Source organism: Psittacula echo (genome assembly GCF_963264785.1).
Source record: "Psittacula echo genome assembly, chromosome: 2".
Classification (NCBI taxonomy): Eukaryota; Metazoa; Chordata; class Aves; order Psittaciformes; family Psittacidae; genus Psittacula; species Psittacula echo.
Window position 1 is genome coordinate 29,655,728 of NC_137737.1, and position 13,676 is coordinate 29,669,403.

Below are 13,676 nucleotides of genomic sequence, written 5' to 3' on the forward strand. Positions count from 1 at the left end.
AAACCTATTTGACTATAATAGTTTTGAGTGTTTGCATTGGAAAGAAGATAGGTTTGGTTTTGTGCTTGTATTGTGGAGTTGGAGAAAGATTTTTGATAATTAACTAAAATGTTCAATAGTTTGCAAATGAAAAATGGAAATGCTCTGCTGGTAGGTAAAAAATCTTGAGGCCTTGTTTACAAATGCATATATTTATGCTTAATTTAATGTACTGTGAATAGTTCCTTTGGGGTCAGTAAGGAATGAGTCAAATTTAATGTCTGGAAGTTTTTGCAAAATGGGGGTAAACAAGTAATATTGAATGGATTACAGTGGAAACAGGGTGTGGTGAACTGATCTGATTTTCTGGCTGAGATAAGAAATGTGGGGTTTTTTTGGTTTTCTTTTGTTGGTGGTGGTAGGAGTTTTTTTTCTTTTAATATAAAGGGCATCACCAGTAAAAAGTCAAATCAGTAATAATCCAGTGTATTGAATAATACATTGAAATTGAGTAATTGTGAAATTGCAGTATCTCTTGAATTTGATTCTGGAAACTCATTTTGAATTTAAATAGCACATGTGACCAAAAACTTTCATTTTATGTGTTCTAATGTATCGGTTTAATGAAAGAACAAACTTATTTTCTTCAATTCAGCCACTATAGCCAAAAATAGACACGGGTCTGTCTGATGTGCTCTTTCAAATTAGAAATACACATATCTGTCCTAGTCATATTACAAGGGATCAAAAACTTACCATTCATGAGACTTTTGCTAAAAGTCACCAAAAAGGTGAATCTAGAGGTCATTACAACCATTCTGCTAGTCTGATGTTCAAGATTGTGTCTGACAAGTCGCAGTGACGCAGAAGATTTAAGTGGAATTCCTAGAAACAGATCACATTGTCTGACAGTGTACTGGCTTTTAAAAGCTGGATTTTCTCGCTGTTACAAAGATTCAAGAAATTATTCTAAAACCAATGGAGAATGAGCTAATCACTTATTTACATAAAGAAAAAAAGTTTGGTTTATAAAAATATTTCTGGTCCCATTCGTCATAGTTGATGCATAGTTGATCCAGAAACCTATTGTTTGCCTGCTGCCAAGTCGCAAGTCAAGCATTTACTGTGGAGGGAAGGAGAACAAATAAATCAATAAGCATCATGGAGATCAAAATGCTTTCTTTAATGCAGACAGTGCCTTTGTAGGTCCACATGAGATATATATATATACACACACACAATATAGACAATAAAACTCAAACATGATTCTAAGAAACAGACATCTCACGGTTTCAATCCAGCCTGTCTGCCAAAATGGCTTATTAGATTTTCTGACCAACCTGCAGGATGAAAGTCTTATCATCATTGCACTTGCCAGAACGTGGAGAAGAGCGCAGGTAACGACACCATCGCTAAGCAGAAATACTAGCAATAACTACAGAATGTGTTCCAGTCTTCCTGTTTCACTCACCCTGAGAGGAGGAAAGTATTATCTTGCTTCATACATAAAGCATATAGCTGCTTTTTGTTTTAAATGAAAATAACAAAAGAGAAAATAAAACATTCGTAAGAGAGCGCACTGTCTTGCTAAGAGTAGGCTGCACTTGACCACAGTTTGATCAGGAAAAACATAGTGGGATGAGGTTTGGAGTTCCTTCATTGGTGTCTAGGACCTCAGAGATAATTAAAAGAGCCAATGTTACAAGCTAGTAGCCCCAGGATAAGCCTCCTATTTAAAACCTATGTGTTCCTTGGCACTTTTAGGTATCTGAGTCTACCCATAAGTGCCTTGACACAGTAAGTTAAGTATTTTAATATTATCTAGTTTTTCTTTCAATTGAACTGCAGTATAGAGAGGGACTTAAAAATATGTAAGTCATTTAAATGAGCTTAGTGCTCTGCAGCTAGTAGCTCTGAGTGCAACATGCAGCACAGGCACCATGATAATTTTCATTCAAAAAGTGGCTGTACCACGATAATTGGCTTGTATTGGTGATTTGCATTGATGGGCAGAACTCCAGGCAGAAGAACCCTTCCCTTTCTTTCTTGAAGCTGGGTCGCTGGTGAGATCAGAAATGAAAAGTTATGGGATGAGAATATAAGCAGAAACTTCTTTTCATCATAATAATGAAGTCTTTGTGTTTGAGTGTTGGCTTCTCGTCCTTGCACCAAAGACTCTTCTTGCAAGAGACAGCTGTGAAATGCTTCCTTCAGCAGCAGTGGGACTGAATACTTTTAATGTACCTGCAGATACCCCATAACTAAAAATTGTACTTCAAGAATTTTACTTAGGCCACTTGTGTCTATTATGTCTCTGGAGAATTATGAAGATAAAAGTGAAATTAGCTACTTAGAGATGCAGTGCATTTCAGTACATTCTGCGTCCTGCAAAACAATTAAATAACTTGTTTATCAAATAAGTTTAACATAATAATCACATTAATGCGGAGATAAGTTAGAGATACTGCTCTCTGTCAAAGAAAAAAAAAATCATCTTAATATATTGCATGTAATACTCTTGAGTTTTTCTCCCAGCTTGTACTCACTGAGAATCTGTCTAAATGGCTTCAAAGCTGACAGAAAATTTGAAGCATCCTTATTTGATAAAATATAACGTGTAGGCTGCTGCCTATATTTTGATCTATTTAAAGGAGAAGGTGAAGAGCTACACTTGGCTATATATTTTTTTTTTTTTCAGGACTGGCACACTGATTTATTATTTATTATGTTCTAGTTTAGTTTTTTGTTGTTTTGTTGGGTTTTTTTTCCCTTTCAATGGCCAGCATGTATTTGTCAAGCTGCTGAAAAGTGCTTAAATTGTATAGCATTTTTTTCTCCTCGAGTTTGTTGAAAATGCTTAACGTGACACATAACTGAAAAGTGACTTCCTCCTCTATTTATAGTTATGCTGCAATTAAAACAACCAGTTAGTGTAGGTTTTCTTTCATTTTTAGTGCACAAATTGATTGAAACTTCCTATATGTGCTCATCTTTCCCACAAGGCTTAATGGGACCTTTGAAGGAAAAATAAAAAAAAGTTGCATCCATTTACTGAAAGTGTTAACTGAAATATCCATGTGAGATGCCGATTTGATTCGAACCTTATCTCCTCGTTGAGGTGTAAAGCAATGAAAAGTGACAATGGCCTGCCTTCAAGATAATTTATTATAAACATATTTCTTAAGTCTGTGTGTTTATTGTATAAATATAATAAACCAGACTATCCATTAAAATTAGGCTTTCACCTCCTGTTCCTCAATCCCAATTTATCAGAAATTCACCCCCTATGAAACTCTTTATGATCCCAACAGGCCTGATTCCTCTCACTTGTTTTATTTCTAAACTATAAATATTGTTTTATTCGCTCCTGAGTGTGGAAATTTGGCTACATCCATTTTACATGCTTACTGGAGTAGAAAACTGCCTAATCAGACAGGAAAACAGTTGGCGGTGTATAAATCAGGGTTTGCTGGGGATTTCAAAGTGTGAAACTGGCAGACAAGCACAAATCCTAGGAGTTCCGCCTTTCTCCAGCTTCCCTGTAGAGTTTTCACATGGCAAATCTGATCACCAGAGCCATCTGTATAAATATATGGGTGTGTTGTCCTGAATTAACACAGCACCTCTACTGGGGGATGTAATTAGGGTCTTATTTTAAATTTCCCCACCAGACTGTCTGAGATATCTATTTATATATTGGGTATAAAAATCTTCATTTTGATGAGGAAATCAGTAGTATTATGTGTTTTACTACCTACTAGTCTAACAGAAATCCCAAAATTCAGAGTGCTTCTTTAGTGATGCTACAGAGATGAATTTACGCTCCCTGTCCTGCAGATCAGTGACACAATAATATTAAAAGAAATGCTGTACTACAAACAGCTTTTCTTGTACTGAAAGGGAGAAAAAAAATCAAAACAAAACAGAACTTTTCATATACTAACGGTTTTACTGTAACATTGCCTGCTCTACTCGGTTGACATTCCTTCCTAGCATTCATGTTGAAACAGAGTTAAGTAAAGATTCATGTTGTAGTGGTGACAGGAGGAGTTGTTACACAAGATGTAAAGTTTCCCTTGGATTTCATGTCACGATTTTTTCTCATTATTTAAACAAGAACTACATTGAAGTGGTGCAGGTACCAGGCAATAAAGATTTCCCTTGGTGCTGACAAACTCTGAGACCACAAACAGAGGTGCTTACATGCCGTAAAGAGATATTGCATAATGTTCTTTTCCGTTAGGCTAGGGATTGCTGTCACAAAGGAAACATCTTTATATAAGAACTACTATTATAGAAAAGAAAACATTTAGTTTTCATTATATGTTGCTAAGCCACTGGCCATCATATTTGAAAAATCATGGCAGTCAGGTGAAGTTCCTGATGACTGGAAAAAGGAAAATATAACCCCCATTTTTAAGAAGGGGAAAATGGATGACCCGGGGAATTACAGACCAGTCAGCCTCACCTCTGTGCCTGGCAAAATCCTGGAGCAGATTCTCCTGGAAGGCATGCTAAGGCACATGGAAAACAAGGAGGTGGTTGGTGACAGCCAGCATGGCTTCACTAAGGGGAAATCCTTGCCTGATCAATTTGGTGGCCTTCTATAATGGGGCTACGAAACAGATGGACAGGGGCAGAGCAGTTGACGTCATCTACCTGTCCCACACGACATCCTTGTCTCTAAATTGGAGAGACATCAATTTGATGGGTGGACCACTCAGTGGATAAAGAACTGGCTGGATGGCCGCATGCAAAGAGTTGTGGTCAATGGCTCAATGTCCAGCTGGAGACGGGTAACGAGTGGTGTCCCTCAGGGATCGGTGTTGGGACTGGTCTTGTTCAACATCTTTGTCGGTGACATGGACGGTGGGATTGAGTGCGCCCTCAGCAAGTTTGCCGATGACACCAAGCTGTGTGGTTCGGTTGATGCGCTGGAGGGAAGGGATGCCATCCAGAGGGACCTCGGCACACTTGTGAGGTGGGCTGATGCCAACCTTATGAAGTTTAACCATGCCAAGTGCAAGGTCCTACACCTGGGTCAGAGCAATCCCAGGCACGGCTACAGGTTGGGCAGAGAAGAGATTCAGAGCAGCCCTATGGAGAAGGACTTGGGAGTGTTGGTCAATGAGAAAATGAACATGAGCCGGTAGTATGCCCTCACAGCCCAGAAAGCCAACTGTATCCTGGGCTGCATCAAAAGCAGCGTGACCAGCAGGTCAAAGGAGGTGATCCTGCCCCTCTACTCTGCTCTCGTGAGACCTCACTTGGAGTATTGTGTGCAGTTCTGGTGTCCTCAACATAAAAAGGACATGGAACTGTTGGAACAGGTCCAGAGGAGGGCCATGAGGATGATCAGGGAACTGGAGCACCTCCCGTATGGAGACAGGCTGAGAAAATTGTGGCTGTTCAGCCTGGAGAAGAGAAGGCTGCGTGGAGACCTCATAGCAGCCTTCCAGTATCTGTTGGGGGGCTATAGGGATGCTGGGGATGGACTATTCATCAGGGACTGTAGTGACAGGACAAGGAGTAACGGGCTCAAACTTAAACAGGGGAAGTTTAGATTGGATCTAAGGAAGAAATTCTTTACTGTTAGGGTGGTGAGGCACTGGAATGGGTTGCCCAGGGAGGTTGTGAATGCTCCATCCTTGGCAGTGTTCAAGGCCAGGTTGGATGAGGCCTTGGGTGGCCTAGTTGAGTGTGAGGTGTCCCTGCAGGGGGGTTGGAACTAGATGATCTTAAGGTCCTTTCCAACCCTAACTATTCTATGATTCTATGATTCTATATATGAGGGTTTCACTTCCAGCATATTTTATTCAGTAATGTATGGAAACTGTTTCTAAGCATGGAGCTTTTAGCCTGCCTTATTTATTAAAATGCTCTTGGAATTGCTTCAAATATTGTCAGTAATTCTGCTTTATTATTTAGTGATGCCAAACTAAAATGGAGGGAATATATTGCTTGATTTTATTATTTTGTTTTGTTTTAAAAGGAAAGAAAAACAAATACATGTTTTGTGGAGAGATCTGACAAAGCTTTTATAACTGGTGTGCATAAGATACCTACATGTCTGACTTTTAAGTAGTTTACTGAGTCAGTTTGTGAGTGTTTTGGCAAGTGAAAAATTCTATTTTGTGGCTATGGGATGTGAAAAAATAAAGCAAACAGGAAAAGAGTTTTGCTGCAGTTCATCTGTGGGTCACTGGCATGGGAATTGAGGTGCACACGATGTGTTAATTGTAAAAGGAAAAACTGGAGACAGGAATTGATTTAAACAGTAGGTGTCTGTATCAGGGGAACAAACACAAATGTAAACCCTTCAGCTATATTGGTCAAAACACAGATAAGGCTGGACAACAGTTTCGGTACTTCAGCGTTTAAGAGATTGGTAGCTATTTTTTTTGTGTTCCCAAGATCACTGCAAGATGATGCTATAAATAACAAGAATATTTTATATTCACAAGCAGACTCTTTTTCCTTTCAGTAATATGAAGTAGGGTTTGAAGTGCAATCAATAGGGGTATTGAATAATGATGTTTCCACCATTTATTTTTTTAATTTTGAGACCACTTTTGAATAAAAAAGTCTGAAACAAAACTTCCTACTGCATACAAAAATTATAGTAGCAGAAATATTTTCCTTTTTTTTTAATGAAAATACTGATTACAAGCCACAAAACCTGAGCTGTTCTGCTGTTATCACAAATATTCTGTTAATTTTTTGAATTTTTATTAAAAATTGTTTTGGTTTTGTTTGGTTTGTTGTTTGTTTGTTTGGCTTTTTTCCAAAGCTGTGGACATTGTGAAAGATCTCTGTCTAAAAAGCTGTTTTGAATACGAAGCTATTTTAAGATAAAAATGTTTTGCAGTCTTGAATGACTGAGCCCTAGTGGTGTACACACTTTTGTGACTGATTTCAACTCTGGTTATTGCTACAATGAACACTTATGAGCAACTTTGCAATTGCTATTCTCCAAGGAAAATATCTGGACACAAGAGACAGAAGCAAGGGTAGGCTGACAGCTGAAACATGGATGGGTGGGTGGACTACCTGCCACTGGCCTTCTTCATTGCCTACAGGCTGTTATTACACCACATTAAATTTGGTTACAAGTTGATTCCTGCAAATTTCATTCCTTTCACTGTGATTGCAGTAAGTTCCTGTCAGCCTGACATGACAGGGTCAGAATCTTACCTGGCAAAAATTTTCTTACTGTCCTAGCCTTGATAATTTACTTTGGTGAAAGCTGTGCTGCCATTCAGCGAGACCTGGACAGGCTGGAGAGTTGGGCGGGGAGAAACTTGATGAAATTCAACAAGGGCAAGTGTAGAGTCTTGCATCTGGGGAGGAACAACCCCATGTACCAGTACAGGTTGGGGGTTGACCTGCTGGAAAGTGGTGAAGGGGAAAGGGACCTTGGGGTCCTGGTGCATAGGAGGATGACCATGAGCCAGCAATGTGCCCTTGTGGCCAAGAAGGCCAATGGCATCCTAGGGTGCATTAGAAAGGGTGTGGTCAGTAGGTCAAGAGAGGTTCTCCTCCCCCTCTACTCTGCCTTGGTGAGGCCGCATCTGGAATCTTGTGTCCAGTTCTGGGCCCCCCAGTTCAAGAAAGACAGGGAATTGCTGGAAAGAGTCCAGCGCAGAGCCACCAAGATGATTAAGAGAGTGGAGCATCTCCCTCATGAGGAGAGGCTGAGGGAGCTGGGTCTCTTTAGCTTGGAGGAGACTGAAGGGTGACCTCATCAATGTTTACAGATATGTAAAGGGTGAGTTTCAGGATGACGGAGCTAGGTTTTTCTCAGTGATGTCCAGTGATAGGACAAGGGGTAATGGGTGTAAACTGGAGCATAGGAGGTTTCATGTGAACATCAGGAAAAACTTCTTTACTGTGAGAGTGACAGGGCACTGGAACAGGTTGCCCAGGGGGGTTGTGGAGTCTCCTACATTGAAGATATTCAAGGCCCGGCTGGACAAGTTCCTGCGTGATGTACTCTAGGTTACCCTGCTCTTGCAGGGGGGTTGGACTAGATGACCTTTTGAGGTCCCTTCCAACCCTTGGGATTCTGTGATTCTGTGATCTTGCAAAATTCCTGTTTTGCCCCAGGTAAGATGGCAGAATATAGCTATACACATCATTGTGTATGTCTTTGCAATGGAGGTAACCTTGGCCAAATAATGAACCAAAGTAGGCTTAGGCATCAATTACTAATTATGCTACAGAGAAAAATTTCAGTAGATTTGTAAATGTCATCATCCAAAGAAAGTCTAGTTTTAAAGGATGAGAGAGGTTTCATTTTCCAAAGAAAATACTTTCTCTAGGATTAATCAGAAGTATTTATTTAAAATTCTGCATGAGTTTCTTTAGCATACCGATGTATTATATGGACTTTGAAAGGATGAATTTTAATTTTTAAATATGAATTTATATATTGTATATTGAAGACTTGAGTGACATTTTACTATATCTGTAGGCTAAAAGTGGAGACTGCTATTCCTTAGTGATTGCCTGCTCTCCTAGCACAGACTTGGTTTTTTTTCACAAAAATTGTTAAAATACTGGACTAAAAATATATTAAACCCAAGTTGATCAAAATTAGGTGTGGTTTAATAGATAAATCACTGCTCTCTCATGTGCTGGGCTGCAGTTCAATCTGACATTCAACTCGTTAAATTCATTTAGTGGTCACATCTCACATAGCTTAGAACAGTGGGATTTTCTGCTTAAGAAAGGTGGGAAATGGAGCTAGCATGAGTGATGAATTGTTTCTCACCTTTAGGTGGTCTTTTCAGGCTTGAACTTATTTGAGGGAGAACTGAGAAATATATAGTGGCCTTACTTAGGTTGTTCTTAGCTTCTGTGTTAAACAAAACAAACTTGTCCCACTATTCTGCTTTTCCACTCAAATGTGTGCATGATTTTGAGATGTATATTCCAAATTATCTCTAAGAAATTTGCTCATTTATATACTCCTTTAATTACATAAATGCTTTACTTAACCTATTAAGTAGAAGTTCTTTTAGCTTTTGCTAAATATAAAAATGAGCTAAACGTATTTTTTCCTTTTATTGTGATATTTGCCTGATTCATAAAAATTTAAATACTTCTGAAGAATGTCCTGTATCTACCTTTTGAGTCCAGATCTACTTTCACTTTCACAAGTGTGAATTAAACATAAATGGAACTGGATTATTTTGGACTTTGCTCTGTAAACCTGAAGTTAATAAAAATCCTTGTACTTTTATTTATTGAGATGATGGGACTGCTCTCATAAGTAATGATGGTCTGCCTCCTTAGTGAGTTGTTTGCTGATATTATCTCTATTATTATATTACAGATCACCCACTTCAACAGTATGAGCATTGAATTTACTTATTAAATTCTGTAAAAGGCAAAGTGATAGGTTCTTGGTTTTGTTTCTTAAGGTCTAAACATTTTTATTTAGCTGCCTTTTTTTTTTTTTTATTTTAGTCTTAATTGCAAGACATTATGGTCATAATCAGATATGGTGAATAAATACAATTTTAGGCTATATCTTGAATAGAAACACCTTTTGGTCATCCAGTGACTACATCTATTTCTGATTGATGATTTTGTGTTTGGGATTAAGCAATGGTCGCTGTGTTTGGGTATCCACACACTTCTGTTGAGCTAACCAAAGCACAATATTTACAGCTAGTTCTGGCTTTCCTATGGCTCCATAAAACAGGTGAGTACCTAATTTGCCATAAAGCCTGGTGACACAAACTGAATTCATCAGCATTTTCTGACAAAGCTTGACCCATTAGAGTGTTTTTATGGCAGTCAACACTTTCTGTTATATTTTGGTCTGGTACAAAGATGATCAAGACTTAGATTTTCTGTACTGCTAAATCATTGCCTTAGACCAATGCTCCACTATGAGTTTATGCTGGTCTTCTTTCTTTTCATGCCTCTGAGTCATGCCAGTTTATTTGTGACTGCATGTTGGATCGGATTCAGGAACTGATCCAGTGAAACTAATTTAGGAAAACAAAACAAAATTAGTTTTAACTTGCATCAGTTCTCAGATCAGGGCTTTTTTTTTTAATTCTGTTTCTGCATTTATGCTGTGGTAAAAGAAGGTCACTGATACAAGAAACAATCAAAGCTACTGAAGGAGGAAGGAGTACTTGTTTCTGGGTCAGTGCCAGCTATTTGCAGATTTAAACTGTTCACATAATTGGGATCTTAAAGTTACACTGGATCCCAAGCAATGCCACTGGATAAAAAACGTTAGTGAAATTCTTTTAACAGTGAAATAGTTCAGGCAAAAAAATTGCAGTCTTGTTTTTTTGTGCAATTCTTCTTAAGATGAATGTCCTCTTTATGCATTTCCTCTCCCTCTTTCCCCTCCTTCTTGATATTATACAGTATTTTCAGATTCATTGAAACATTATTTTTTCTCAAGGTTGTTACCAACCTTGGGCCTCTGGCGTGGATTCTTAATGCTCTCAGTCATCACAGAGTTCATCATGGTAAGCTAAAAATGTAAACCCTTATTTGTTAGTGGTTTTATTTTTAGTGGTCACTATTTGTTTAATAATAATTAGGGACTGGAATTGTATTGTAAAAGTAGCTTTACAGAAGGATTTAAATGTTGATCATTGCTTCAAAAATAGTCCTTGTTGAGATAGAAATTTTACAGTATTTAAAAAACTTTTTTATAACTGATATTTAAAGTTTTTACATTTAGGATTAATTACAGAGCAGAAATTAAGCCAGGGTATTTTAAGACTTTCAGCAAAACAGTTCAATGTTTCTAAATATGAAGACTGATAGAAAAATATCCTTCCGTGACTACTAAGACATCATCAACTTGTCAATCACTCACATGCTTTTTCATTTAACTTCAAACAATGAATGTGTGAAAAGGCACGGTTACCTTTTAGAAGAAGAGCTGTTGAATGTTTTAGTGGAATTTGGTTTCAGCTTTCTGAATTATTGAAAAATCTCACTTCACACAAGTGCATGATGATTGATTTTTCATCAATATTCAGAGACGTTCCAGACCATACTGCATATTTCAATTTGATTAATAACTCCATTGCATACTGAAAAATATCATGATCATTTAAGAGGAATAGAAATGGATTTCATAGATACCCTTGGGTCATTCAGTGTGCAGAGATAACAAGTAAAAAAGTAATAGGGGAATGGAAGAACAAAATAATTTGAAACAGACTCAAATGCAATTATTGGTACAGAGGATGTTATTAATATTTATTATATCCTCCAAGTGTAAAGTGTTTATGGCACTGTGTAGACCTTTTAAAAAGACTTCAATGTTGTAAATGTCTAATCCTTAAAATTTGCACAAGTACTGGTAATCCTGGAGGGACACACTTTGCTCTTATTTGCTGTGCTGTAAATCCAAACTAATCCTCTGACCCTGATCAGAGTTAAGCAGAATCACCCTGGAGCTGATCAAGTGCTGTACAGTTTCTCCAGACAGTCTCCACAAAATTGGGGATATGTAATCAATGTGTCTTTGTTCATACTTTTGATAGAAGACCTATACTATATACAAATCCATTTCCCCAGAAAACAGATAGGAGGATCAGTTTCCCTCACACTGAAGTTAATTAATAATAACGAAGGCAGGATCAAGAGTGACATAGTTTAGTGCTGGTGGGGTAAAGGTTGGACTTGATGATTTTAAAGGTGTTTTCCAGCCTAGTTGATTCTATGGTTCTATATGGAATAGAAGATAGAGACAGCTGAAAGCCATTAATGAGATGATTGCACATAAATGTATTTGGCATGTATTTTCTTAGGTAAAAAATGATGAAATGGTTTTTTGTCTGCTATTTAATTTGTCTTTATAAATATATTTTGAATTGAGTTTACTCTCCAAATTAATCCTTCCATTTCACAGGAATTTTGGGTGTGACACGTTTGATTGCTATGTTTGAATCTAAATAGAAAGAGAACAATTAAGAAAGAAACAATTACAGCATATTAGGAGTGGTGGGTTAGCTACCTTTTAATTTTTTTTTTGTTTATAAATGGATGTTAATGATGAAGATTTCCCTTCATAATTCAATAGCATGTATTCTTATGTATGAAATTACTGGTCTCAGAAATTATTTTATAATAGGTAGAAATCTTTATTGCATTGACAAAAATTATGGTGGCATACTTATTATCTGGTACAGGATATTTGGTAAGTAAAAAAAGGTGTTCTCTCTCATGTTTAGTTAGTGTGGCAAAATATGTATACTTTTGAATTTGATTGTTGGTTGTTATTTTTTCTTATTTCATCAGGAACATTTGAGGCAAAAGATGCGAAAGTCATATATGGTTTAACACATCCAGTGAATTCATTTGATCCCATCATGCTCCAGGTGCTATAATTTGTATCACTGACTGTGGTATCTTTAACAGGCACTCACATTTGAAAGAAACTCCTCTCTTAGGCACAGTTGAGGCCATCCTTGCATTGATGCACAATTAAATAATCTACAATTTCTTCAGTATTTAATTACAAAACAAATATTTCTAGTGATTCATTGAGCATATGTTAAATATAGCACAGTATAATTAATAACTAACTAGCACAGTAAAATTAATAACTAATTACAATAGTACTGTAACAGGCCTTGGACCGAATGATTTCCATTTTGCCATATGCAGAGCAGTACACAGTGAAGCAAAGACAAAAATATATGTTTAAACTGATGTTTGTCTTCTCCAAATATTGCTATTTCATAAATAACTGCATGTTGCAGTACCTTTACTATTTTTATCTCTTCTGCTTATTTCCTGTTCAGAGTACTCTAGAATATTTTTGTTGACAGCATTATATGACAGCCATCATGATATCAGAAAAACCTGCAGAATAGGTTGAATATAGATTTTTAATTAAAAAAAAAACCAACCAAACAAAAAAGCCCCAAAAAAGCTTAGTGTGGTGCTTCTCAGATTTGTTGGTCCAGGCTTCATTTAAGCTGGATAAAAATTTTCTGTAAAAACCTCAGGGACTGAGTAGTGTTGAAGACCTCACTTGCTTTTCATGACTGTTCACCCCAGAAGGTATCTCAAAAAATGAGAAATTCTACCTGCAGGGGTGTCTGGGCTGGAAGCTGGAAGGATGGCCAGGGTCTGTGCAGTTATATCCATTACAGTCAGATATTAAGTAATTTTGTTATTGAGAATATGTCATGTCAAGGTCCCCATAACCAAATTCTAAGTTAAAACTACCATAAATATAGCTATACAATATACTGTTAAATACTCTGGATTAATTACAGGAGAGACAGATTTTCCTCTGAGCTGGAGTCATTGTAATCCTCACTATAAACCAAGGACTTGACATGGCTCCTACCTATTTTTATCAGGGTTTCTGAACTTCTGACTATCTTCATCTACTCCTAATTTATTCTCTCTACAGACTCAAAAATTCATTTTTAACTTTCAAGTATATAATAAACCATAATGGTTTATTAAATTTTATTTTACCAACAATGAAAAATTACTTGCTCTTTTTTTCAGTTACGTCCCTTGGCTCATATTTGGAACACATTTTGGGCACACCTGGATTCTGCAATAAGCTTTCTGTCCTATGCAAAGGGCCAGGCTGGGGACCAGGCAAACCTAGACTTGGCCTTCCTGAGGAAATCCCAGTGGTAAATAGAACATGCACAGGCTTTCAGTTTTGTGTAATTTACTTGGACCTC

General features: G+C 37.3%; 1 protein-coding gene across 1 annotated transcript in view; it reads left to right on the forward strand.

The window, feature by feature from the left end:
• The window catches only part of AGMO (alkylglycerol monooxygenase), a gene marked incomplete at its 5' end in the record, with an annotated part of 197,086 nt that overhangs the window by 91,448 nt on the left and 91,962 nt on the right, over positions 1-13,676 (forward strand). Inside the window, 5 exon segments of the mRNA XM_080609608.1 lie at positions 10,409-10,475; positions 12,098-12,163; positions 12,265-12,344; positions 13,492-13,525; positions 13,528-13,625. Of these exon segments, the coding sequence (XP_080465734.1) occupies positions 10,409-10,475; positions 12,098-12,163; positions 12,265-12,344; positions 13,492-13,525; positions 13,528-13,625 (345 nt within the window).